The sequence below is a fragment of the Ovis aries genome, chromosome 12 (genome assembly GCF_016772045.2).
Source record: "Ovis aries strain OAR_USU_Benz2616 breed Rambouillet chromosome 12, ARS-UI_Ramb_v3.0, whole genome shotgun sequence".
In the NCBI taxonomy this organism is placed as follows: domain Eukaryota; kingdom Metazoa; phylum Chordata; class Mammalia; order Artiodactyla; family Bovidae; genus Ovis; species Ovis aries.
In genome coordinates, this window is record NC_056065.1 from 34,548,815 (window position 1) to 34,574,619 (window position 25,805).

The 25,805-nt window shown below is 37.1% G+C and overlaps 1 protein-coding gene across 3 annotated transcripts; it reads left to right on the plus strand.

Moving 5' to 3' along the window:
- Positions 1 to 1,053: 1,053 nt before the first annotated feature.
- FH (fumarate hydratase) lies at positions 1,054 to 25,805 on the plus strand. 3 transcript variants are annotated; one of them, NM_001161891.1, is made up of 10 exons: positions 1,054 to 1,185; positions 7,571 to 7,705; positions 10,891 to 11,001; positions 12,695 to 12,871; positions 14,992 to 15,174; positions 18,093 to 18,258; positions 19,789 to 19,992; positions 20,756 to 20,883; positions 22,777 to 22,930; positions 25,433 to 25,575. In NM_001161891.1, exons 1-10 carry the CDS (start codon positions 1,054 to 1,056, stop codon positions 25,573 to 25,575), a joined length of 1,533 nt encoding a protein of 510 aa, NP_001155363.1. The 3 variants fall into 3 exon arrangements, with proteins under 3 accessions (NP_001155363.1, XP_042112771.1, XP_027831354.1); XM_042256837.2 differs by lacking the exon at positions 1,054 to 1,185 and adding an exon at positions 1,313 to 1,459 and having other exon boundaries at positions 25,433 to 25,805; XM_027975553.3 differs by lacking the exon at positions 1,054 to 1,185 and adding an exon at positions 8,586 to 8,722 and having other exon boundaries at positions 7,570 to 7,705; positions 25,433 to 25,805.

A 25,805-nucleotide genomic window follows, 5' to 3' on the forward strand; every position in this document is an offset into this window, starting at 1 on the left:
GATGGACAGGGAGGCCTGGCGTGCTGCGATTCATGGGGTCGCAAAGAGTTGGACACGACTGAATGACTGAACTGAACTGAACTGAACTCTAGAAAGTTTGGCTTTGCAGGTCCTGAACCTTTGACTCCTGGACATCATCCAAGGGTTCTCTTTCTTGATTAACTGTCAATTGGTTTCAAGCAATTCAAAAAGACAAAAAAAGAAAAAACTGTGGTTTCAATGCAATTTTATATCTGTTCCTACTCTTCTATCATGATCTATAACAATGATACACCTTTAATTTGAAAACATATGTTATCAATGCAAAAGACTAGAAGAGCCTGAATGTAAACAATAACAATTCGGAAAGCACCTATGACTATGGACATCTTCAACACTATATTTAAAAACAAGAGTTCTTAGTGTACCTACCTATTCAGAAGAGAAAGGAAACTGTACAGACCGCAAGACAAGTTAGACGAACTGAGTAATTATCAGGGTTGGTTTTTTTATACATAATTATTATTTCATTCTCTGTTTTCTAAAATTTCTATACGGAAGATGTAACCTGGAACAGATGAAAATAGAGCAAATAGAACATGTATTATGTGATTACATGGTAGATAAATGACCCAGGGATCGAACTCGGGTCTACCACATTGCAGGCAGATTCTTTCCTATCTGAGCCACCAGGATGTTCCACATAAATGAATAAGTAAATTCTTCTCTCTACTCTAAGCCACTAACGAAATACAGACTCACTAGATATTAGCCCTCTGTTAACCACAGTAACACAGGAAAACTACTCCTGTCTTTGAACAACGAAACTACTGGTTCAACAAACCACGAACTCTCTTTCCCATCATTCCTTTCCCTTAAGCTTCCCAGGAATCCTAGGGCTCAAGAGGAGGCAGTTAAGCCCGCCCCCTCACGCTTCCCTGGTCATTGGCCGTTGGTCCCGCCAGCTAGGTTTTGAGGCTGTTGATTGGATACGAGTGGGGACCGTGGGCGTTCTGACAGCCTGTGTGGAGGCGTGGCCATAACGCCCGGAAGCTCTACCAAGGCCGCCTCGCTATGGATCGCGCGCTCCGGCTCCTCGCGCGTTCGCGTTTACTCTCGCGGAATCCAGGTTCCGCCCCCAGCCCTGGCCTTGGCCCGGGTGGCCCAGCAGTCCTCCTGCTCCGGCCTCCGAACGCCGCTCGAATGGTGAGCTCGTGCTGCCCGACCGCCCTGGCCGCCCCGCGGTGACCTTCAGGCCTCCCGCCCGCCGGCCTTAGGGTCTCGATACTGGCCCATGTGTTGGAACTTCGCTGCGGGCCCGGGGCGCTTCCTCAGTTGGAGGAGCGCTCTGGAGGGGCGGCAGCTGTGGGAGAGAGTCACGCCGGGCCTCCTGGACCGTGCCCGTGCCGCGCTCATTTCTGCGGCGACTGCCCTTGCGAGGATGCTGAGGTGGACGGTGTGAGGAGGGGGCGGCCACGAGGTGGTACACTGTCGGGAAGGGGCAGCTCCGCTCCTGCCCTTGGTGGGCCCGGCTGAATCCAGCCCCTCGGAGCTAGCTTCTGGGGTCACAGCTGAGCAGTCGGTCTCCAGGCGGGATTGGAAGGGTCTTGTGAACTTAAGAGATTTTACTTCTCATGAAATTGGCCATTTAGTTTGTGAGGTTGTTTTTCCCCACGTAACTTTTGTAAAACCTGGAAATATGAAACTGGCAGAATGTCCTGAAGTACGTTGGAGGAAATTGCATGGGACCTAACTATTGCTGAATCAGCACTTTTAATTGAGGCACGCCTTCCAAGGAACTAAACGTCCAATTTCAGGTTGGATACCCTTACTTAGGAGAAGGCAATGGCACCCCACTCAGTACTCTTGCGTGGAAAATCCCATTGATGAAGGATCCTGGAAGGCTGCAGTCCTGGGGTCGCTGAGGGTCGGACATGACTGAGCGACTTCACTTTGACTTTCATGCATTGGAGAAGGAAATGGCAACCCACTCCAGTGTTCTTGCTTGGAGAATCCCAGGGACGGGGGAGCCTGGTGGGCTGCCGTCTATGGGGTCGCACAGAGTCGGACATGAGCGACTTAGCAGCAGCACCCTAACTTACACGAGCTCTTTTTCAATTTAGAAAGTAACCTCCGGAAATTTGGGCTTTAGTAAATAAACATTGAATAGGTATGCTCACATGTGTGTTATCAGGAAAAGTTTGAGAAATAAATGCTGGTTTAGGAAGGCTTACTATTTTACCCTAGTCACTCTGATTTGTGATTTGAGCTTTTATTCAGAGAGATGTGACTTCAGACTCTATTCTGTTACTCAGAGTTGGGATTTTGGTCAGGTAATACTGTAATACATACAGTATTATGTAATACATAATACATGAAAATAATTACAGATACTCAGCAATGTTGTCCCTGTGGAAATTCTTTGAATTTGGGACATGGTGAGTGCTTTATTAAATGAATGCTTCCATCTAGGGGATTTCAAAGGCCCAAGACATTTTCTGGACTATACACTTTAAGATAATTTGATGACATCATTATATCTGAAACTAGAAATCAAGGATGCTTTATATTTCTGCAACTCCCTGATCGAATAATTTTAGTGCACTTTAAAGCCTTTTAAAAAGTTATTTTTCACTTACTTAGTGTTTTGTAAAAAAGGAATAAAAGACTGAAGAACTGAATCTATCCTGCTGTTAATGTAAAAAAAAAAAAAAAGAAAAAGGCACCATCTCGCGTTTAGTGTTGTAGTGTTAGCTAACATCAGGTGAGGATAGATTTTTTTTTCTTCATAATTCTAAATACATCTTTTGCCCTCTAATCTTCTCAGCTCCAAAAGCTCCGAGTTGATCTAAGTTTTTCTTGTTCCTAGTGTTAAGAAATAAACTATATTCAATACCCAGTGAGAAACCATAATGTAAAAGAATATGAAAAAATATATACGTCTAACTGAGTCACTTCGCTGTACAGAAGAAATTAACACAATACTATAAATCAGTTATACTTAAATAAACTTTTTACAAAAAGAACTTCAAATAACCCTAAATGCCCTAAATTACCTTTTGTCTCAGTTAAGAATACAAATTCATCAGATAGGAAGATTATGTTGAATGCCCCCTGTGTGTGAAGCAGTCAGTGTGGGCACAGAGTTTAGACTGCTTGTGTGTGCCTGCATCCCTGCTCAGTCGTGTCCAGCTCTTTGCAACCCCATGGACTGCATGCAGTCTGCCAGGCTCCTGTGTCTATGGGGGTTGCCATCCCCTTTTCCGGGGATCTTCCCAACCCAGGAATCAAACTCATTTCTCCTGAATTGGCAGGCAGATTCTTTACCACTGTGCCACCTGGGAAGACATTAGAGACTACTGCGGCATGTTAAGTAAATAAAGCAGTTATTAGTAAATAAGCAAAGATGTCACGCACAGTTAATTAAAATGTGATACTGAGGAGAAAAATAGAGAATATACAGTGGAGACCTGCTACATGATACTGCCTTGGTAGCATGGTGGACAAAGAAGTTCTACATTTTTTAAAGTTACTTCGTCTTCAAGATGGCCATCAAGGCTGAAAACATGGATAATACCTTACTCTATATTGCAGTACAGTATCAATAAACCACTTATTACATATTTGTCAGTATTTTAAGACTTGGTAGTCACCCTGTACTTTAAGAACTGAAAGACTTTAAAAAGTCTGTTTAGAGAAACTGGAAACCCAAACACAATGAAGTCACATTTGGGATTTTTAACCTCTTAAGATAGTCTTTCTGCCTAAGAAATGGTTTGGATTTTCTTGAATTCTGAAATATTCTTTGAAACCACCTAAGGCTGAGAATGTGAAAGGCATTTTACCTTTTATGTAAGAGATATCATGGTTTAGTTCATGGTTATCTTACACATTCGTGGGGATATATTATAGGCCTAAGGCCTGTACCTTTTTACTAACCTTTAGACGCTTTAGACTCTGATAATTCTCCAAGCCAGGCTTCAACAGTATGTGAACTGAGAACTTCCAGACGTTCAAGCTGGATTTAGAAAAGGCAGAGGAACCAGAGATCAAACTGCCAACATCTGTTGGATCACAGAAAAAGCAAGAGAGTTCCAGAAAAACATCTTATTTCTGCTTTATTGACTATGCCAAAGCCTTTTACTGTGTGGATCACAACAAACTGGAAAATTCTTCAAGAGATGGGAATACCAGACCACCTTACCTGCTTCCTGAGAAACCTGTATGCAGGTCAAGAAGCAACAGTTAGAACCAGATGTGGAACAATGGACTGGTTCCAAATTGGGAAAGGAGTACATCAGGGCTGTTTATTGTCACCCTACTTATTTAACTTATATGCAGAATACATCATGAAAAATGGTTGGCTGGATGAAGCACAAGCTGGAATCAAGGTTGCAGGGAGAAATATCAATAACTTCAGATATGCAGAAGACACTACCCTTATGCCAGAAAGCAAAGAAGAACTAAAGAGTCTCTTGATGAAGGTGGAAAAGCTGGCTTAAAACTCAACATTCAAAACCAAAGATCATGGCATCTGGTCCCATCACATCATGGGAAATAGATGGGGAAACAATGGAAACTGTGACAGTCTATATTTTTGGGCTCCGAAATCACTGCAGGTTATGACTGTAGCCATGAAATTAAAAGATGCTTGCTCATTGGAAGAAAAGCTATGACAAACCTAGACAGCATATTAAGAAACAGAGACATTACTTTCCTGACAAAGGCCTGTCTAGTCAAAGCTATGGTATTTCCAGTAGTCATGTATGGATGTGAGAGTTGGACCATAAAAAAAGCTGAGCGCCAAAGAATTGATGCTTTCGAACTGTGGTGTTGGAGAAAACTCTTGAGAGTCCTTTGGACTGCAAGGAGATCCAACCAGTCAATCCTAAAGGCAATCAGTCCTGAATATTCATTGGAAGGACCAATGCTGAAGCTGAAACTCCAGTACTTTGGCTACCTGACTCATTGGCTGGGAAAGATTGAAGGCGGGAGAAGGGGACGACAGAGGATGAGATTGTTGGATGGCATCACTGACTGAATGGATATGAGTTTGAGCAAGCTACGGGAGCTGGTGATAGACAGGGAGGCCTGGCGTGCTGCAGTCCACGGGGTCACAAAGAGTCAGAAACAACTGAGTGACTAAACTGAACTGACTCTGACTGATAGCATGTGAACTTGGAGACCACCTCATCAATTCCAGGTTACTGGGGTTAGTGGATGGTAATTGTACTTGAGATTTCAAGGACCAAATAGCTATCACACTGCAATGCACACTGGCCATATTATCCTTTCATGCTTTTCTTGGAGGGGAAGCAATTGTGAATAAAGATGGATCTCCCAGGACACTGGGAAATTGCAGTTTGTGCCTGCACTATGCCTAGCTGGTTAGACTCTGTAAATGTCTCCCAGAAATTCTGTTCTCTGAATTATGGGATATAAAGACATGATTAAAAACAATTTTTTTTAATAATAATGGATTATAATAATTAAAAACTTATTTATATTTAATAGATTCCATCATAACCTCACTTTTTCATCAAAAGCACTGATAATTGTTTTCATTAATTTAGTTGAGCAGTCTTCTTGCCTAAGCCAGTGGGAAGAGATAATGTAAGAAGGTTTTGAAAATCATACACGTGTTTTTCAAACTTCAGGTGGACTCATTAGTGGATGGAGAAATCAATGTAGTGGACAGTTAACAGCATTGGGGTTTTGACTGAATAACATAGATAGAAAATATGAGGGCAGGACAGATTGTTTCACAAAACGTTTGTTTCTGGCTTGTGTGTATATACACGTGTGTTTATGTATAATATAAAGGTTTTTTCCTCTGTAGGTCATTGTAGAGAGCCAGGCTCTTTTCAAATTACTGCTTCTGCCCTGGGTGCCAGAGTGTGAAATTTTGTCTGCACTCTTTGAGAGGGGAGTTTCTATTTCCCACAGACCTCTGGCCAAAAGTGAGGCCTGTAGCCTCCAAAGCCAAGGAACTCTTCTCAGTGCAAGACCCCCAGGCTAGGGACCCTGACACTGGACCTGGACCTCTTTTTCCTGGGGGAGAATCTCTGCAATTGTAATTATCCTCCTGTTTGTGGGTCACCTCCCCCTAGGGGAGTATAGGTCTTGACTTTACTATGTCTTCACTCCTCCTACCTATTTTGCCATGGTACCTGTATATCTTCAGTTGTAGAAGCCATTTTCTGCTAATTTTTCAGCTTTACTCATCAATCATTGCTCTGTAAATAACCATAATTTTGGTGTGCCCATGAGAGGAAATGAGCTAAGTCTTCCTTCTCTGCCATCTTAGCCACTCCTCTCCTCTGCAGACTTTTAGACAGAAGAAAAAAATGTACCTCATTGATTATACTCCTGTATTTCTCACTAGATACAAGGATATTTTTCTTTTCATACAATTTAAAAAGTTTTATACAAAGTTTTGTTTGTTGTTGTTGTTCTGTCTTTCTAGTCCCAAGGGATAACTACAAAATTATTTTTTTTCCTATTCAGAGGACTATTTACTAAAATAAGATTACTTTGCTAGGTATTTTTAAATCTTTTGAATCATCTGATCATCTTTATTTTATAATTAATGCAAGGTGAACATTAATTAAAATTCTGAGTATCTCTTTGAACTCTCTTTAAAATAAATATATGTAGATTCCAAATGTCTATTTTTTTTTTTTAATTAGTATAAGTTGATGTACTTGGTAGAATCTTATGTTCTCCATAGAAGGGATTTTGGGTCATGGGTTCTTATCCTGGGGAATGAGTTGACTTCAAGGTATAAACCCCTTAAAATCATATATAAGATTTTACATATATTTATATTTATGTTAATTTTTCTAGAGAGATGATCCATAGCTTTCCTCGTATTCTCAAAAGGTTCCAATACCCTGAAAAAGGTTAGGAACTGATCTGGCCCATGTCTCTGTAATTACACCGTTTACTGTAATTATAGATTAGAAAAGCTGACTTGCTGAAGATGACACAGCTATCAGGTGGTGGGCCATCTCACTGCAAAGCCTGGAATATTTTGTGTTGCACTAAGCGCTCTCTCATGCATAATATTTGTAGACAATGGTTGAGCTTTGGTTAAATATATAATATTTTCAAACTCTAAAAGTATTGTTCTTAGGTTATTTTCCAAATTTCTTAGTAAAATCATAGATCAAAGATTGACCAATAATAGGCATATTCCTGAATTGGAAAAGATTACTCTTTTGACTTCAAAGGCTTTCTTTGTATTTATCATGTGCATAGTGTATGGATCCTAGAATACATAATTAGCATCTGTATTAATTTGTGTGACTAAAATTTTCAAGAAAAAAACTGGAAGTGGGGGAGAACAATGAGAATCAAAGTGGAATTTTTTTGTCTTTGTGGTACTTAAGGATTTCTCTTCCCAGATATCATGTTTCCTGTATATTGGAAACATATTTCCGATTATTTTAGAATTATAAATTTATATTTCCAATATTAAAAATTTCCAATTATTTCCAATAATTTCCTGTGTATTTCCTGTATGTGATGTTATTTCTCCTGATACTTGTTTTCTTTTCAAGCTGTAACAGTGTCTTGTCTTTATTTTTAGGCAAGCCAAAATTCTTTTCGGATAGAATATGATACCTTTGGTGAACTCAAGGTCCCAAATGATAAGTATTATGGCGCCCAGACTGTGAGATCTACAATGAACTTTAAGATTGGAGGCATGACAGAACGCATGCCAGTAAGTGGCTTTTGTGGAAATGTTGGCTTATTTTAGATGAACTAGACATTATTCAATATTATGAGTTATAAATTACCTTATAAATATTTTACAGAATTAAAATGTAAAGTCATTTCGAGAACTAGCTACAAAGCTAGTAATCAAGTGTTTCTCTCTCGTTAAACTTTTTCAAGTTTAGTATGTTAGTGCTTTAACCTATGACTTTGAGTCTTTTTGATTTTTATTTGATAGAACTAAGTGATTTGTCTTTCATTCTTGCTTGGATTTTTCATATTTTTGCTAGAATGTTGTAGTTTGTAAACATTTTTAATTTTGATTCTTCTTTATTGATATAAAGCTTTTAAGAAACTGATTTAAAAGAAAACTTTTTTTTAAACATTTTATTTTGTATTGTGGTATAGCTGCAATATATTTATATGATTAATCAAAGATTAATAAATATTAATATATTAATTAATAAAGAATGCTGTGATAGTTTCAGGTGAAGAGCAAAGGATCTTAGCCATACACATACGTGTATCCACTCTCCCCCAAACTCCCCTCCCATCCAATTTTTCTTTAATATTATACTTTCTATCTTGGCTTCAGTTTGTAGAAAAGTGTACACTAATTCATAAAAGTACTATTTGTCATGATGTCTGGCATATAACATAATATATAAGTATTTGTTCAGTGCTACATAATGATTTAATGATGAGAAAACTTTTTTATTTATATGAAAACAAATATTTCATACAAATATATATGAAAACCATATTTCATTAAACCCTTACCTTAGAACTAATCTTCAGTTAGACCTGATATGTACTGCTAAGAAAGAAAAAGTCTGCCAGTTAAAATTGTGTCATGTCATTGATTGGAAGATACATCTTGATTTCAGAGATGTTAAAGTGTGAAAAGAATTGACGAAATATATTGGATTGGCTTCATATCCTACTGGAGCCCAACTAGAGTATGAAAAATAGCACAAGAATGCAGGATAGGCTAGTAAGCCTAGAAGTCCCCAAGCCTCATCTGGTGAGATACTGCTACCTTTATCTTTTAAATATACTTTTTATCTAAACAATTTTAACTTCCATATTTTAGCTCATTGCTAGGATTTCAAGACTGAATCTTGACAGGTTCATACACCTTTCCAAAGTGCAGTGGATCTCCTTAGAAAAATACTTCTGACATTGTTAACCCACAGCCAATCTAATGGTGAGGGCCAGACTACATGGTTGGGAGAGAGAGGGTAGCAGCTGATCCTGAATATTCTCATATAGTTCAACTCCTGGGGTTAAAAAGATCAGTCTTAAGCAATATTAATTGGAGTAAGCATGGCTCATGTTTTGACTTTCCTGCTTCAACCAGCAAGGTGTGTGGTTCTGGGGTGGCGTCATTGCTGCTGCTGTACCAGAGACAGAGCAGTTGTTTGGATCTGGACAGGTGTCTGTAAAAGATGGATACAAGGGCTATCAATTTTTACATATTTGGCTTCATCTGGATTAATTTTCTGAACTACATAAGATATAAAGCAGACTCTTTGTACCTGAGGTCCTTAGGAAAACAAAACCAAAAAAAAATTATGGACTGCTAATCTGAGTAAAGAATGATGAGACCCTTTCATCTTCAATGATATATTTACCATTTTGTTTTAGTAGTGCCCAGTGAAACTCTGTACTGTGACCTTTTTTTGTTTTTATGCATCCACAAACACCGTGGGGTCAGTCACTCCATTTTGGTAGCCAGAGTTGATTGGCATTTGGTTGTGACTTCAGCATTTGTTTGACCCACTGCAGTGTTCCTGTAGAAAATGAAACTCTGATTTGTTTCATTCATGTGTACGCCTATGTGTCATATATCTCCATTTCATTTGGGTGAAACACTTGTAATGTTTTAATTTCCTGGATTTAGCAGGAAATACTCTGAAACAGATTAGTGCTGCTAACCATGGGGGAAGAGGGGGGTGGTGCACTGTGGCATACTGGTTCCTGGTCCCTCACCAACCCCCAGGCCCTACATGTGGCCCCCCACCCCTTACATCCTCCAGCCACCACATTTTCATTCTCTTGATGGTTTACCGTGAAGAGGCTTTTTAGTTTGACGTAGTCCAATTTGTTTATTTTTGCTTTTGTTGCTTTTTCTTTTGGACTCTTCCAGAAAATCATTTCTGAGACTGATATCAAGAAGCTTACTGCCTATGTCTTCAAGAGTTTTATGATTTCATGTCTTATATTCAAGTCTTTAATCCTTTTTGAGTTCATTTTTGTGTATGGTATAAGACAGTGGTCCATTCTCATTCTTTTGCATGTGGCTATCCAGTTTTCATAGCACCATTTTGCTGCCTTTATTTTGCTTGTTATTTTATTCTTTTCTAAAGAGAAAGAAAAATTATTACGTAGCATGGAATCCAGTGAGGGGAAATAATGTTGTTGTTCAGTGGCTAAGTGGTGTCCAACTCTTTTGAGACCCCATGGATTGTAGCCCACCAGGCTCCTCTGTCCATGGGATTTTTCAGGTAAGAATACTGGAGTGGGCACCCATTTCCTTCTCCAGGGGATCTTCCCAAAACAAGGATTGAAGCCCCTGTATTGGCAGGTGGGTTCTTTACTACTGAGCCACCAGGGAAGCCCAAATAATGGTATGAGTGAAAGTTACTCAGTTGTGTCTGACTCTTTGTGACCCTATGGACTGTAGCCAACCAGGCTCCTCTGTCTGTGGAATTCTCCAAGCAAGAATAGTGGAATGGATTGCCATTCCTTTCTCCAGGAAATAATGGTGTAGGCTGTTGAAATGGTTGAGTATCATTTGTTTTTAAATATGTGATGTAAAATCATGTGTGTTGTAATATCTTTTAAAAAATAGGACAAATGGTATATTGTACATCTGTGTGAATATGTGTGTATGTGTGTGTAAGGCATACATACGTGTCTATGAAAAGTCATTGTATTTGCTTTTGTTTGGTTGCCTATACAAATAGATAAATGATGGTTCTTGGTTTTTATATGCCTATCTTTAATCTTTCTCTATATCCTAAACATTTTAATATCATAATATTATTTTTATTTTTTAAATTTTTTTAATATCATAATATTATTTAAGTTATTGTTTTCTGTACAATGTTTGTACCTGCATAAGATAGTAATTTTAAATTTTCCTGCTTAAATTGCAAATTGAGATGTTTTTCTGATTAAAAATTTTAGATCCCAGTTATTAAAGCATTTGGCATCTTGAAGCGAGCAGCTGCTGAAGTAAACCAGGATTATGGTCTTGATCCAAAGATCGCTAATGCAATAATGAAGGCAGCAGATGAGGTAAGAGGTGATAAGAGTGTTTACTTGTTGGCATTAGATCCCTATTATCTTCTGGATAATGATAAGCTCTGGCCTGAGGAAGGTGAATTCGCCTAGTTGTATCCGACTCTTTGCGACCCCATGGACTGTAGCCTACCAGGCTCCTCTGTCCATGGGATTTTCCAGGCAGTAGTACTGGAGTAGATTGCCATTTCCTTCTCCAGGGGATCTTCCCTACCCAGGGATCGAACCCGGGTCTCCCACATTGTAGACAAGCATTTTACCGTCTGAGCCACCAAAGACACTGAGGAAAGGGGCACTGAATTCTTGAGTTAATGTGTTTTAGCATAGGATGACAATGTTATTGTTTGGTGAGGATATTAATATGATGCTTCAAATATATACTGTGGCAAATTTTCTGGATGATTTTATACCTTTCATTTCTGATTCTCTTTACTTTTCCTTGTAATTTATATAGTTTAAAGATAAGTTTTTAAAGAGGCACTCTTTGAACTTATATATTTAATTTCTTATTTTATGTATAAATGATTCCCTTTAAAACTAGTTGGTTGTTTGATAATATGTGTGCAGAGTGTAATTTCACTCTTCCACCAATAACATGATTGTTGTGCAAAGATAAGCAGAGATAACAGTTTAAAAGCTTTAGATATAATGTTCATTGCAGTACTGTTTTTTATAGCAGCTGTTTAAACAAGTTAGATTGTGAAGCCATAGAAATTTAGTGTTTTAAAGAATGTCATAGAACAAAGCCTAGCGTATAGCAAGTGGGGAGGAAAGATTGCAAAATGCATATATTTTATGATCCCAATTTTGTTTAGAAAAAGTAAATAGAAAACATGTTTGTCTGCATATATACTCCCATCACTTGAAGTAGAGACTAGAAGGAGGTGCCAAAGTTCTAATCATCTTTATTTCTGAGGGTAGAACTATGATGACTGTTACACTTTTCTTAGTTCTCAGAATTTTTTACACTAATCACCTATTATTTTTATTCAGTTAGGAAAAAAGTTTTAGTTTTAAATGAACCAGTTTTTTTAAGGTAATAGATTTCTAACATGCACGCTGATTTTCTTAGCTTAAAACTAAAATCATTCCAGAAGATGAAGTTAAGCACTCACTTTCCCAGAGAACTTAAAAAACTAACTAACTCAGAATACAAAAATATGGCAAAAATAGAGACAAATCTAGACATGTTTATGTCTGAGCTTGGAGGTTGCTACTCATGGGACATTTGTGGGATGCAGTAGCTACTAGTGAACTCACACTGATAAGTCGCTTGTTGGTTATAATGCTGACTCTGGCTGTAGCATCTGTTGGGTATTCCTGCTGAGTACCAACAGTGAATTTATCTAGAGACTTAACACATTTGCCAGCATTAACAAGTGGCCCTGTCTGAATATTACAGAGGGCAGATGGAGAAATAGAAGAAAGATATCTTTGATTCAGTTTTCATTTGGAATCAGTGAAATTTTTATGCCATTTACAATAGATTATCTTTCACCTTTTAAAGTAGCAGTGGTTACACTGCAGAAGCTTCAATTTGCTCGACAACCAGGAACTATAGTAGCACATGAAAAATATGCTTTAAAATAGTACTATAAATGATGCCGGCAATCATTTGATTCAAACAGCTTAATGAATATAGAATTTTTCTTATTTTTTAAAATACATTTTTTAACATTTTGTTCTGCAGGTAGCTGAAGGTAAATTAAATGATCATTTTCCACTCGTGGTATGGCAGACTGGATCAGGAACCCAGACAAATATGAATGTAAATGAAGTCATTAGCAATCGAGCAATTGAAATTCTGGGAGGTGAACTTGGCAGCAAGAAACCTGTACATCCCAACGATCATGTTAATAAAAGCCAGGTCAGTATATGACTTCTTTTCCTTGTATAAACTGAAAAGAATCCTGAGATTTTCCTTGTAAAACAGGCATTAACTTTTGACAGGGAGGATTAATTCTGCTTATATTCTTTAATGGAAAGGACTTCTTTTATGTTCTTCTTATTTATTTTAGGAATCTTGAGTCTATGTCTTAAATTTCATGAAAAGCACCTTTGGGGGTAAAAATCACTTTTAGGATACTTGAATTTAGTATATGTGTATATTTTCATTGATTTATATTTTTAAAACTCTTTCTTTTGAAAAATAAAATTATTTATAAGAATTGCAAAGATATTTCAGAGTGTCTATGTACCCTTTACCCAGCTAACCTTAATGTTAAATATTTTACATAACCCTAGTAGATTTGTCACACGAAGAAATTGAGATTGGTACAATACTCCTAAGCAGGCTTCATTAGTTTTCTATTGATGTCCTTCTTTTAACCAGGATCCAGTCCATGCTCCACATTGTATTGTCATCACATCCCCTTAGTCTTCTCTAGTTTGAGAGTTTGCCTTTTGTCTTTGTGACTTTTGAAAGCAGTGGTCAGATATTTCATAAAATGTCCCTCAATATAGGTTTGTCTGTTGTTTTCTCATGATTAGACTGAGACTGTGGATTTTGGGGAAGATTGTTAAGAAATGAAGGGCTCTTCTTGCATCATATCAGGGGTACATGATAATAGCACAAGTTGGTACTGGTGATGTTAACTCGAATCACTTGGTTAAGATGGTGTCTTCATTTTCCAATAGCCTATACTCCAGCTACTGCACTTAAGCTCTATTTCCTACAGGGAGGAATATCAAAAAATTTGTGGACATGTGTTAAAATAACCACGAAATTAATAGAGAACTTTGAGACTATGAAAACAGCCTCTTTTTCCCTAAACTTTTGCCTATTAATTTTTAACATTCATCAGAGGATCTTGCCAATAGCAATTACTGCTGTGATGTTTTAATAGTAATTTTCTTTTCCCCCTTTCTTTTTGCATTTATTAATTGAAATTTTTCTGTAAGGAATATTTGTCTTCTCTCTCCCCTCAGATTTATTTCTTTATTTAATCATTTATGTATGTAAGCATGAATTCATTAGTATTTTTTAAGGTTATAATCCAGTATTTTTGTTCTTTATGTTGCTACTCATATCGTTCCATAAAGCCACAGCATGTTGGCTCCTGTGTCCTTTGAACATGCCACCATCCCTTTTTTATTTTTAAGGCACTTATTTTTTCCACTACAAGCTGGTCCAGGCTTATCATCTTGTATTTTTCCTATGCTAACCCCCCTAAGCAATCATTTTTCCAAAGACCTTTTGGAGGATCTTATTGGGAAGTGATATTTAAAAATCAGGATGTGGGTACCTAGCGTAATTTAAAATATAGGGAAGTTTATTTATTTTTCCCATAAATGCATGGTGTGAAGGATTTTGCAAACCTAGGACTTGCATTTCAGTATGAGTTTATCTTTTATGTATACTGAAGTCTGAAATCTACTTCAGAATAACCTAGTGTGTATGGTCAGGTAGAGGACTGAGGTGGAGTTAAAGATAACATCGTAATTTAAAAGTACAGGTTTACATTTGACAAAAGAGCATGGTGTTTAGACTACCTGGTCAGGTTCCAGTTCTGCCAACCCTAAATACTTCGGCATGGCACATAATTTCTTTGACAGATTCTGTTCTGTTTTTAAAGTGGTGACCTATCACAGAATTTTCCTCAAGTTCAGTGAAGGAAGGAATGTTTGTGAAAGACTGTATGTGTTATTTAACTGTAAGATGTTTTATTACTGCTATCCTTACATCTGCTAGGTGTATTTCTTTGTGTCTTGCTGTTATTTATTAGCAGGTAGATATAGTAATATGTAATACATTCATTGTAGGTAGTCTGTGTAATACAAACCTAAATACCTTCTGCAAAGGAAATCAGGTTGCTTCTTTTGCTTCTTGTTTGATCCTAAGTGACTTGGCACACATAAATATAATTGAGTACTAAATATGCTACGTTTTGAGTAGTCACTTAGTGAGATTTTTAACTGAGACATTGAAGTTTGTATTTTTTGCCTATGATTTAACATTTTATGTTTCTTTTGAAAACTTTCCGACAGAGCTCAAATGATACTTTTCCCACAGCAATGCACATTGCTGCCGCAATAGAAGTTCATGAAGTGCTGCTCCCAGGACTGCAGAAGCTGCATGATGCTCTCGAAGCAAAATCCAAAGAGTTTGACCAGATCATCAAAATTGGGCGTACTCATACACAGGACGCTGTTCCACTTACTCTTGGGCAGGTATGTTGAGTGTGATTAGATTTGGTTCCATTGTGAGCTTGGTACAAATGGCCAATATATTACCCTCTAAATCACACTGGTTTAAATGGACAAGTTTATAACAATTCAGTTCAGCAACAGAGATGATTCCGCATTAACCTGTCAGTGATTTTTATTGGCATCCACTCAGGAGAAGAGCAGGGCATACTGGTTATGAGCCAGATTCCACATCAGTCCTCTTGAGTTTAAATCTTAGCTTTGCTATGTGCAAACTATTGGACCTTAGGAAACTTAGCTTTTCTTTGTGTCAGTTTTTCTAGCTGTAAAACCAAGAAAATAATATCTCTTTCATAGAATAGTTATGAGGTTCAAATAAGCTAATTCATGTAGAATGCTTAGAACTATTTCTGACACATTGTAAGCACATATTGGTGTTAGCTATCATCATATTCATCAGTATCATTATCATAATTTCTTCCTTTGTCTCTCTTATTCTAAATTAGTAAGTTCTTTAAAAATTAATTTTAAAGTAGTTCAATGTTTTGGCCACATGTAAAAGAGGTATTACTCTTTTCCAAAATACAGAAAGCATTTTTATGTTTCTTTATGATGGCTCAGAGGGTAAAGCGTCTGCCTGCAATCTGGGAGACCCAGGTTTGATCCCTGGGTCAGAAGGATCCCTTGGAGAAGGAAATGGCAACCCACTTTGGTACTCTTGCCTGGAAAATCCCATGGATGGAGAAGCCTGGTAGGCTGCAGTCCATGGAATCGCAGAGTTGGAGACTACTGAGCGACTTTACTTTCACTTTCAGTGATACTTTAAAGAATGTCTAATAGTACACATTGCAGAGGAAATACAAGGAACAGATTTTGTCTCAGTAAGCTCACCACTTTGAGGTAGGACATACACAAATTCTATATCAAGTATCAGTAACAGTATTTTTGTAGAAATTCAAGTTAGTGTGAGAGTTTGGCTGCTGGTTATTTGGAAGGATTTCATTTGTAGTTTTGTTCATCTGATAGCAAACGATGGAAAAAAACATGATCGTTTACCTTAAGTTTATGACAGCAGGAATAAGGAAAACTGGAAATGATTAATTGAAGTACACATGATGTGACTAAATTAAGGTTACTAAATTAAGTTGCTTCTTAAGCTGTATTTTATTTCTCTTTACATCATTGGCTCTTCAGTTCAGTTCTGTCACTCAGTCCTGTCCGACTCTGCGACCGCATGAATCGCAGCACGCCAGGCCTCCCTGTCCATCACCAACTCCCGGAGTTCACTCAGACTCACGTCCATTGAGTCGGTGATGCTATCCAGCTATCTCATCCTCTGTCGTCCCCTTCTCCTCCTGCCCCCAATCCCTCCCAGCATCAGAGTCTTTTCCAATGAGTCAACTCTTTGCATGAGGTGGCCAAAGTATTAGAGTTTCAGCTTTAGCATCAGTCCTGCCAGTGAACACCCAGAACTGATTTCCTTTAGAATGGATAGGTTGAATCTCCTTGCAGTCCAAGGGACTCTCAAGAGTCTTCTCCAACACCACAGTTCAAAAGCATCAAATCTTTGGCGCTCAGCTTTCTTCACAGTCGAGCTCTCACATCCATACATGACCACTGGAAAAACCATAGTCTTGACTAGATGGACCTTTGTTGGCAAAGTAATGTCTCTGCTGTTGAATATGCTATCTAGGTTGGTCATAAGTTTCCTTCCAAGGAGTAAGCGTTTTTTAATTTCATGGCTGCAATCACCATCTGCAGTGATTTTGGCTCTACCACACATAAGTTCTAAGGAGATACAGTATCTATTTTTGAAACTTTTGAGTATCCCTCTGATTTCTAGTTTTTTTCCTATTTTGTGTGTGTGTTACATGTAGGAAAACCGTTATATGCTAAAGTCCATTTGGGCTATGACTCAGCTTCCTATGTAAAATCATTCTTTGTGACAGCAAGTTACATTTTTCTGTTTATCTTACCAGCGGCATTTATACTTGCTTTTATTGAAATAGTCTTTTGAGTTTCTTGAGTGTAATTTTTTCTCTAATGTATTCCTTAAGTGAATTAACCTGGTATATATGTAAGTGATATTAGATCAGATGGAAAGAAGTTGTATCTTCTAAAAAATGTTTTCTTTAGAGCAGTGTGAAATCCCAGTAATAATCAAAAGTATTCATGGTTTTTCAGTGTTGTCAGACAGGGGAAAGAAAAGATAGATTGAGTGTAACCATATATCCTCGCTTGCTCAGTTGAGTTCTAGTTTATGCCCTCTGTCCTTGCATAGTTCTTAATAGGGCCCTTGCTGTGTTCCAAACGTGATGATTTCTGTGGTTACTTTACTTAAAGTATGTTGTACTTTGGGAACCAGTATGGCATTCATACCAGAGTTAAAATGCATCATGAAGCTACCGAGGGTCTTATTCTACCCTGTTACCTTCTTAGGCTGTTCAGTAGGTCACTTAGCTTCTTGAGACCCTTTAAAACACTCTCAAATTCCATGTCAGGTTTTTTAACTGAAATTGTATGGAGGCTATTTCTATATTTGCATTTTTCTTGAGGAGATTCAGTTTTTTTCTTTCTTCAAGTTATTTGAAATACACCAACAAAATAAATCATTTGCATATAAACCAATAATTTAATCTAGTAAAGTTGTTTTTTTTTATGTTTATTTCCTATGTTGGTTTTCTTCGTTTTCTATTAAAAGAGTAGTTTATAAGTAGCTTGCATGTTGCTATCAGTGGCATTGGCTAACTGATAGGTTTATAAATGCCCTTTCACCCTTGTACATTGTTTATCATATAAATTAATATAATTGCCACTTGAGTAGCTTCTAATTTTGTACCTGAGATGTGTTTTCTAAAAACTTATATTTAATGCAGTTAGAGTGACTTACATGCCATTAGGAAATTGTATACTCTCTCATCTTAATTTCTTTATTTTTTCAGGAATTTAGCGGTTATGTTCAACAAGTGAAATATGCAACAACAAGAATAAAAGCTGCCATGCCAAGAATTTATGAGCTTGCTGCTGGGGGCACTGCTGTTGGCACTGGTTTAAATACTAGAATTGGCTTTGCAGAAAAGGTTGCTGCAAAAGTGGCTGCGCTCACAGGTAGGTGATAACATGGCTCACTACTCATTACCATTAGACCAGTCTGTGTTTTTCTCGGTGTTTCTGCTTTGAATTCTTACAGATTAAAGTTAGAAATAATACTTCCTCATCAGTCATCTACTTTGTGTCTGTTTTAGAAGTTGTGATATTAATCCTGGTATTTTTAAAAAGTTTTCCCTCTGTAAGTTCATACAGCATGTAATTATTAAAATCTACTAGTGCTAATTTCATTTACTATCTGGTAGTATTCAATTATTTTCCATTTAAAGCTGTTTTAGGCTTCCCTGGTGGCTCAGTTGGTAAAGAACCTGACTGTGATGTAGGAAACCTGGGTTGGGAAGATCCCCTACAGAAGGAAATGGCAACCCACTCCAGTAATCTTGCCTGGGAAATCCCATGGACAGAGGATCCTGGTGGGCTATAGTCTATAGGGTCACAAGAGTCACATGACTTAGCAACTAAATCACCACCAAAGCTGTTTTGAATACTCTTTTTCAAAGCAGGAAGAATCAAATGATTGGTGAGAAATTGATTTGAATGACAAATATGTTAGAGATTGGCTGGCTTAATTTCTTTTTTCCCTATGGTATACTGTGACATTTCTTTGAATTAATGACCTTTTTGAAGGTCTCAATAATGGTAACTGTTAATAGAGCTATTGTCTCCAGAAAACTCTTTTTAACATGCAAATCTTAACAGAGAGCACAGATAATTCTACATTTCTTATTATTGCTTGCTAGCAGAGATTTGACTTTTAATTAAACTTTAATCAGTGAGAATTGTAATATGGGGTCTAGAATATGTAGATCTTTAAAAATTTGAACATGGGAGCGACTGAGAATGTCTAGTTCATTTTGACTTCCTAATCTCTGAGAGGAGCTTGTAGGTCCTGGCTAGAGGAGAGAATGCATGTGTGCTCAGCCGTTTCAGTCGTGTCTTTTGCGAGTCCATGGACTCTAGCCCACCAGGCTTCTCTGTCCATGAGATTTCCCAGGCAAGAATACTGGAGAGGTTTGCCATGCCTTCCTCCAGAGGCTCTTCTCAACCCAGGGATCAAACTTGCAGTTCTTACATCTTCTGCATTGGCAGGTGTGTTTTTACCACTAACGCCACCTGAGAAGCCCAGAGACAAGAATAGGATGCCTAAAATGGGGGGGAAATTGTACTAGAAAAGGAGTTTGGAATCGAGTGGAATGAATTTTACCTACTTTTCATCTTTACGCACGGCATCATACACGTGTTTGCAATATCAGAATGCTTTTTCGTTTAGTATTTTATATTTCTTTCAACATTTATTGTACTTGTTTTATCTTTTAAATGTGCTACTATCATTAGATTCCTTCTACTCCTCAGGACATCTTGATGAAATGTGGAGAAAGCTTGAGTCTTAAGCATTTCTTTCTGAAGTTGAATTTTTATTCTGTTTTTGCTTATGTTCATATACTGACAGTTTCTGTTTAACTTGCCGATATTAGAAAAATGTTTAATTTTACCTGTTAACTCATACAGGTTATTGATTTTTTTCTTCAGGCTTACCTTTTGTCACAGCTCCAAATAAGTTTGAAGCTCTGGCTGCTCATGATGCTTTGGTTGAACTCAGTGGAGCCATGAATACTACTGCTTGCAGTCTGATGAAGATCGCAAATGATATTCGTTTTCTGGGTTCTGGTCCTCGCTCGGGACTGGGAGAACTAATTTTGCCTGAAAATGAACCAGGAAGCAGTATCATGCCAGGTAATCATGTAGCTGGCTCCCAGGTGGCTCAGTGGTAAAGAATCCACCTGCCAAGCAGGAGATGCAGGTTCGATCCCTGGGTCAGGAAGATCCCCTGGAGAAGAAAATGGCAACCCACTTCAGTATTCTTGCCTGGAAAATTCCATGAATAGATGAGCCTGGTGGACTATAGTCTGTGGGGTCGCAACTAGTTTGACATGACTTAGTAACTTAACAACGACAATCATCACATAGCTGGTAAATGTTAGAACTGAAACTTGATTAGAACCCAGGCATTCTCATCTACAAAGCATGTCATTTTTAGTTTAACATGATCTGTAAGTAGATGGGGATATGGGTGGCACACTTGTTTCAGAATGTGTTTAGAGCTACCTTTGATCAGAACTTCTGGGAGCATCACTAACAATATAGGAGAAAACAATTTTAGTAAGTATCATGTATTCTGATTTCCACATTAGAAAATGTGCAAATAGTTCTGTCTTTCACAATCCAAAGCAAATAGAATTCTAGAACAGGCTATTAAAGTGATCTTAATGGGTTGAGTAAAAAGAATTACATCACATGTCTCTTATTTCATTTTTTGCTCTGGGCTTTGGCCAGTGAGGTATGGGAGGCTACACCCATATAGTTGGGGCCTTGCTTTATTATATGTCTTGCTTTGTCTTTGCTTCTTTTCTTGTTTATTGGACATAAAACCTAATTCTAACTCACACTTGAAGCCATCGGTGTGTTTGATGTGGTGTCTTTGGTGGTTTTCTTGAAGGAAAGGTGAACCCCACGCAGTGTGAAGCAATGACCATGGTCGCAGCCCAGGTCATGGGGAATCATGTTGCTGTGACCGTTGGAGGCAGCAATGGACATTTTGAGTTGAATGTTTTCAAGCCAATGATGGTAAGTTTTTTATTTTTATTGTCTTTGACCCAAAGCTAGTTACCTTGGTTTTTGTCTTTCATAAAGATTTCTTAAAGTTTGTTAGGTACTAAGATAATATGAGTAGCAATTGGAAGTCAAGCATATATTAATGTTAGAGGATTAATCGTGGGTATTTAATTAGGTGACTTTTAGCTTAAGTAATCAATGGTTTGCTTTTTGTAACAGGAAGAAAAATTCTGGAAGTGGGTTATAGGTTTCTTTCTTGTCCCTAGCCACTGGGGACACCAACTGCTAGAATTACATTCTAGTTCCTCAGTTAATAAACAGAGGAAAGAAACTCTCCCTCCATTCTGTCTCCTTTTCATACTGCTGCTTTCTTCCTCTCCAAATTCAGCCGTTTTAAAGGAATGCCCGCTCTCACTTGCATATGCACTGCAGTTGGGCTTCCACCCTTGCACTTGTATTTGAATTGTTCTTTTAGCACTGTTGAGTCCAGCAGACATGCCACAGCTCTTAACTGCCATCTGACCTAGACTTGTCCCTTGAAACACTTTTGTCCTTGGTTTATTCACTAATTTCTACCTAGTTCTCTTCCCTTTCTCTCTCAAGGCTTTCATTGGTTTTGCTCTTCCACATACCTTGAAAACATTGTGTCCACTCAGTGTTCAAGTCTGTTCTTTTTCCTTCATCTTCGTGAAGATGGAACAAATGGCATCATCTTTTATCCAGTTTACCCAACTTCAGATAATGGAACTGTTACCATTTAGATTCCTTTATTTGTGCGAAGTGTTATATCTAAATATATATTAAAGTCTTATTTCCAGTTTGTATCTGATGTAAAGTCTTATTTTAATTTGATAAGAACATGCAAATGACAAATATTATGTTTATTCATTCACTGTATTCATTAAATATTGATTGAGTACTAGTCTATGTAAGGCACTATCCTGGTTGCTAGTGATAGAGCAATGAACAAAACAGATTTTTTTGCCCTTATGTAATGTGCATGTTAGTGGAAAATAGAAGACAGACCAAAGCACATCTCATATCAAAAAGCTTTTCCTTTCAGGTCAGATTCCAAATAGTTAACACCAGCTGCCTGGCAGATACATGTGCATAACATTAAATGTCTTGCAGTTTTTTTTTAAAAGATCTGTTTTGTTTTTAATAGAAAGTAAGTTGAGATAATCAACATTTGCCATATAATAAATTCATTAGTATTAAATTAAACCTTGGAAGTTCTGTGTGAGTCCACTGTTGGAAGTACTGTTTTCAGACCCTGGGATTTTAGACCAGAGAGATGAGGATGTGGCTATATATATATTTATTTTAATATATGTTGGAAATGTCACAAAAAAATGCTAAAACTAACTGACGTAATACTGTTTTAAAATGTGTGCAAGGTTATTTTCAAGTGACCATGGAATATTTGTTTTGTGAAGCATAAAAAACATGCTGATCATTAAGAACTGAGAAGCCCTGGCTTCACTGATTGCCTTACACACATGCTGAACTTTCCAGCCTCTGCATCTTTGTTTCTCTTTCTTTGCTTGGAAGATTCTTTTTCCATCTCCGGCTATTTCAGTTCTCTCCATCAGTAGAACTTCATCAACTCCTACAACTGGAATTGATTTTTCTTTCTCTGCATTCTTTAACATTTCATACCTGTATTTTATAATACCACAAACTATCTTGTGCTTTAGTTATTTGTGTTTATGCCTTTTTACCTCTTAAAAGAGCACTTCTCCATCCTCAAATGTTTATAGTTTTCTTTCTTATTTTCTGGGGGTATGATTCCTTACAGGTTGTAAGAGTGCTATATGTTAATTGAATTATATTCACTTATGAAGCAGCAAATGTGTTATTGAACAAAGAAAAAAGCTATGCTTAATAAATCTGTCTCTCTCTCAGATTAAAAATGTGTTACACTCGGCCCGACTGCTGGGGGATGCATCAGTTTCCTTCACAGAAAACTGCGTGGTGGGAATCCAGGCCAACACAGAAAGGATTAGCAAGCTGATGAATGAGTCCCTAATGTTGGTGACAGCTCTTAATCCTCACATAGGTATGTGTTTAAAGAATAATAATGCCATTTTGAATATACAGTTTAAAAGCTGAGAAAGTTTTAAGAGACTAAGACTACTGGATCAATGTTAGTGAACAACAGATTTCTTTTGAACATTGTCTTAAGACATTTGGAATTGTTTTGAAAGACGCTATATGTATATTATTTATAACCTTTATGGTATAATATTTCTTTCAAAAACTTGATTGATTATACTTCATTTTATTTGAAATGTGGCAAGTTCAGAAGTAGAACTTAAAGCTTATTTTAATCTTAATAGAATTTAGATACTTGGGACATTGAATTCAGATACTGAATATCCTCTCAGTTTGTATTGTTGGGACTTGCTTACTAACAACACTGAATGAACTCATTTTTCTACCTTCTCTAGATGTTACTATACTTTTTTTATTGTTGTTTTATTAACTCAGAAATGGATTAAATTTTTTTAAAAAAGGGTTATGTATGCATTTCTTATAGGGAAAGAGGGGAAATATTTTGTCTAAAACTGTGGCTTTTGTGTTGCAAGCCTTTTCCAGATTTATAAATATTTCATTATATAGATTCAAATTTGTTAACTTGGGTTATAGATCGACCATAATGATCCCTATTAAATACACTCTTTTAACTCATAGATTTTGAGGCACTCATTTCTTTATGTTGTAATGTATTAAAAGCCTTTTCCCACCATTTCCTTACTGCTGAGCTGAAGTTATTAATGTACTCTTTGGTTTTGTACATTAGAACAAGTTATGATGCAGTCTTTTGGTGTGATATGAGTACTGTTTTAAAATAGTCTTCAATAATCCTATACTTCCAAGGCTGATTTTCTATTCTTGGCTTCATGTTGAGCTATAATTTCAGTCTTATGAAGTTAGAGCTCATGACTGCTTCAGGTAGCTGTGAGCCCAATATGCTGTCTGTTTTTGGAATAGTATGAAAAATAGCAATAATCCTGGATTCTTTTGAAATTATTTTACCTTAGCATTCAGCTGGAGAGATATACTGAGGAACCCAGAGGTTCATGGGAGAAATGTTTCACCATGTTTATATTCCAGAATTTGTTACTAAAATGTTTAAATTAGAGATACTCCTAAAGCAGAATGATTGATACCTTTCTTAGAGTCGGTTTAATGTGAGGTAAAGGCCGTTCAAGGATAAGTGGGCAAAAGTACACCTGACTGGTGACAAAGCATGAGCCTTACAACTCCACATCATGGGTTCTGATTGTGCTCGTTATGTGTAACAGGTAGTCATGTTTTTGGGACTTGAATGAAAACTGAAAGGGTTAGCATAATGCATAGACTTTAATGTCATTATTAACTTTAAAGTATGGAATGTCTAACCCCAAAGGTTTAACATGAGAATTCTTTCAAAGTTGGTTTGATCAGTAAATGCCCATTTCAACATGTTCTAGCATTCAGTGTTAATTTTATATTAACTATGTCCATAATGTTTTATAGGTAGATTAATTGATACTATGCGTAACATCTTATATGTGGTTGATAATCACGCATGACACACAACGTTTTGTAGGTGGTTAATAATTGCACATGACACATAACATTTTTAAAAAATATTTATTTATTTGGCTGCACATCTTGCTTAGTGGATAATCATTGCAGACTTCTCTTTGTTCATATCCCTCTAATCTTGTTTTTTTTTTTTTTCTCCTTCATTGGTTTCATTTTTGTTAATTTCTCTTTTTGGTTTTTGCCATTTTAAAAAAATTACATTAAATCAAGATAACCAGAATTTCCCTGCCTCTATTAATTTTAAAAGCAAATAACTTTGATGTAAACAGTAGACCTGTGACCTCTTGTGCAAGTGTATGTTTGTACTGAAACTTCCCTACTTGTACTGTGTAATGTCTGAAAAGAGTGCAGAACAGAAAGAGATGCTGGAAGCTCTGAAGGTGTGTGTCTCCTCAGAGCCCTGCCTGCCCCTCCCTCATTGTGAGAGGACTCTCCTCTCTTTTCCCTCTTAGATCCCTTTACCTTTACCACAGTTCCTGGGCATGCAGTCCTTTATTTTTTGTAGTCCTGCAGCATTGAGCTTATTAATGCTTTGTTAGATAATTATTTTTGGTTAAACATACTATTGAAACAGCACATTTATACTACCCAGGTGTATATTTCTACGTCTTGGTGCTACATGTATATGTGTGTGTTTGTATGTGTAGAGAGAGATGTCTATGTGTATATATTTTCCCCCTTATGAAAATATCTGGATTAGTGAGCATTTCTGTTTAGGGACACATCTTATAGAATGTGAGGTACGTGTTATTTAGGAAAAGTAAAGAAGGGTTTTATTCTGTATAAGAAATGACAGCTATCAAGATAACCCACTGCTAAATATTTTTAAGATTAAAAAGTGTTTACTTAAGAGGTTGGTTCAGTTCAGTTCAGTTGGTAGTATCAAATAAATAATAATGATTACTCTTGCTTTAGAAAACCAAGTTTCACTACTAACTCCTATGTTACCTTCTAATCTTTTCTTCAGGGTATGACAAAGCCGCCAAGATTGCTAAGACTGCACACAAAAATGGATCAACCTTAAAGGCAACTGCTATTGAACTTGGCTATCTCACTGCAGAGCAGTTTGATGAGTGGGTAAAACCAAAAGACATGCTTGGTCCAAAGTGATTTAAATAAATTTATAATAAAAATGATTATGTCATATAAAATAAAAAGTGATACAGACTCCTTATATTTCTTAAACAAAAATGGATAAATGTGAAGGAAAATTGCTATTGAACTTGACTGTCTAGCAGAGCAGTTTGGTCAGTGTATAAAACCCCAGGACATGCTAGATCCAAAATGAATTTTAAAAGTGTCAAATAAAATCACTAAATTGTATAAAATCAAAAGGAAAA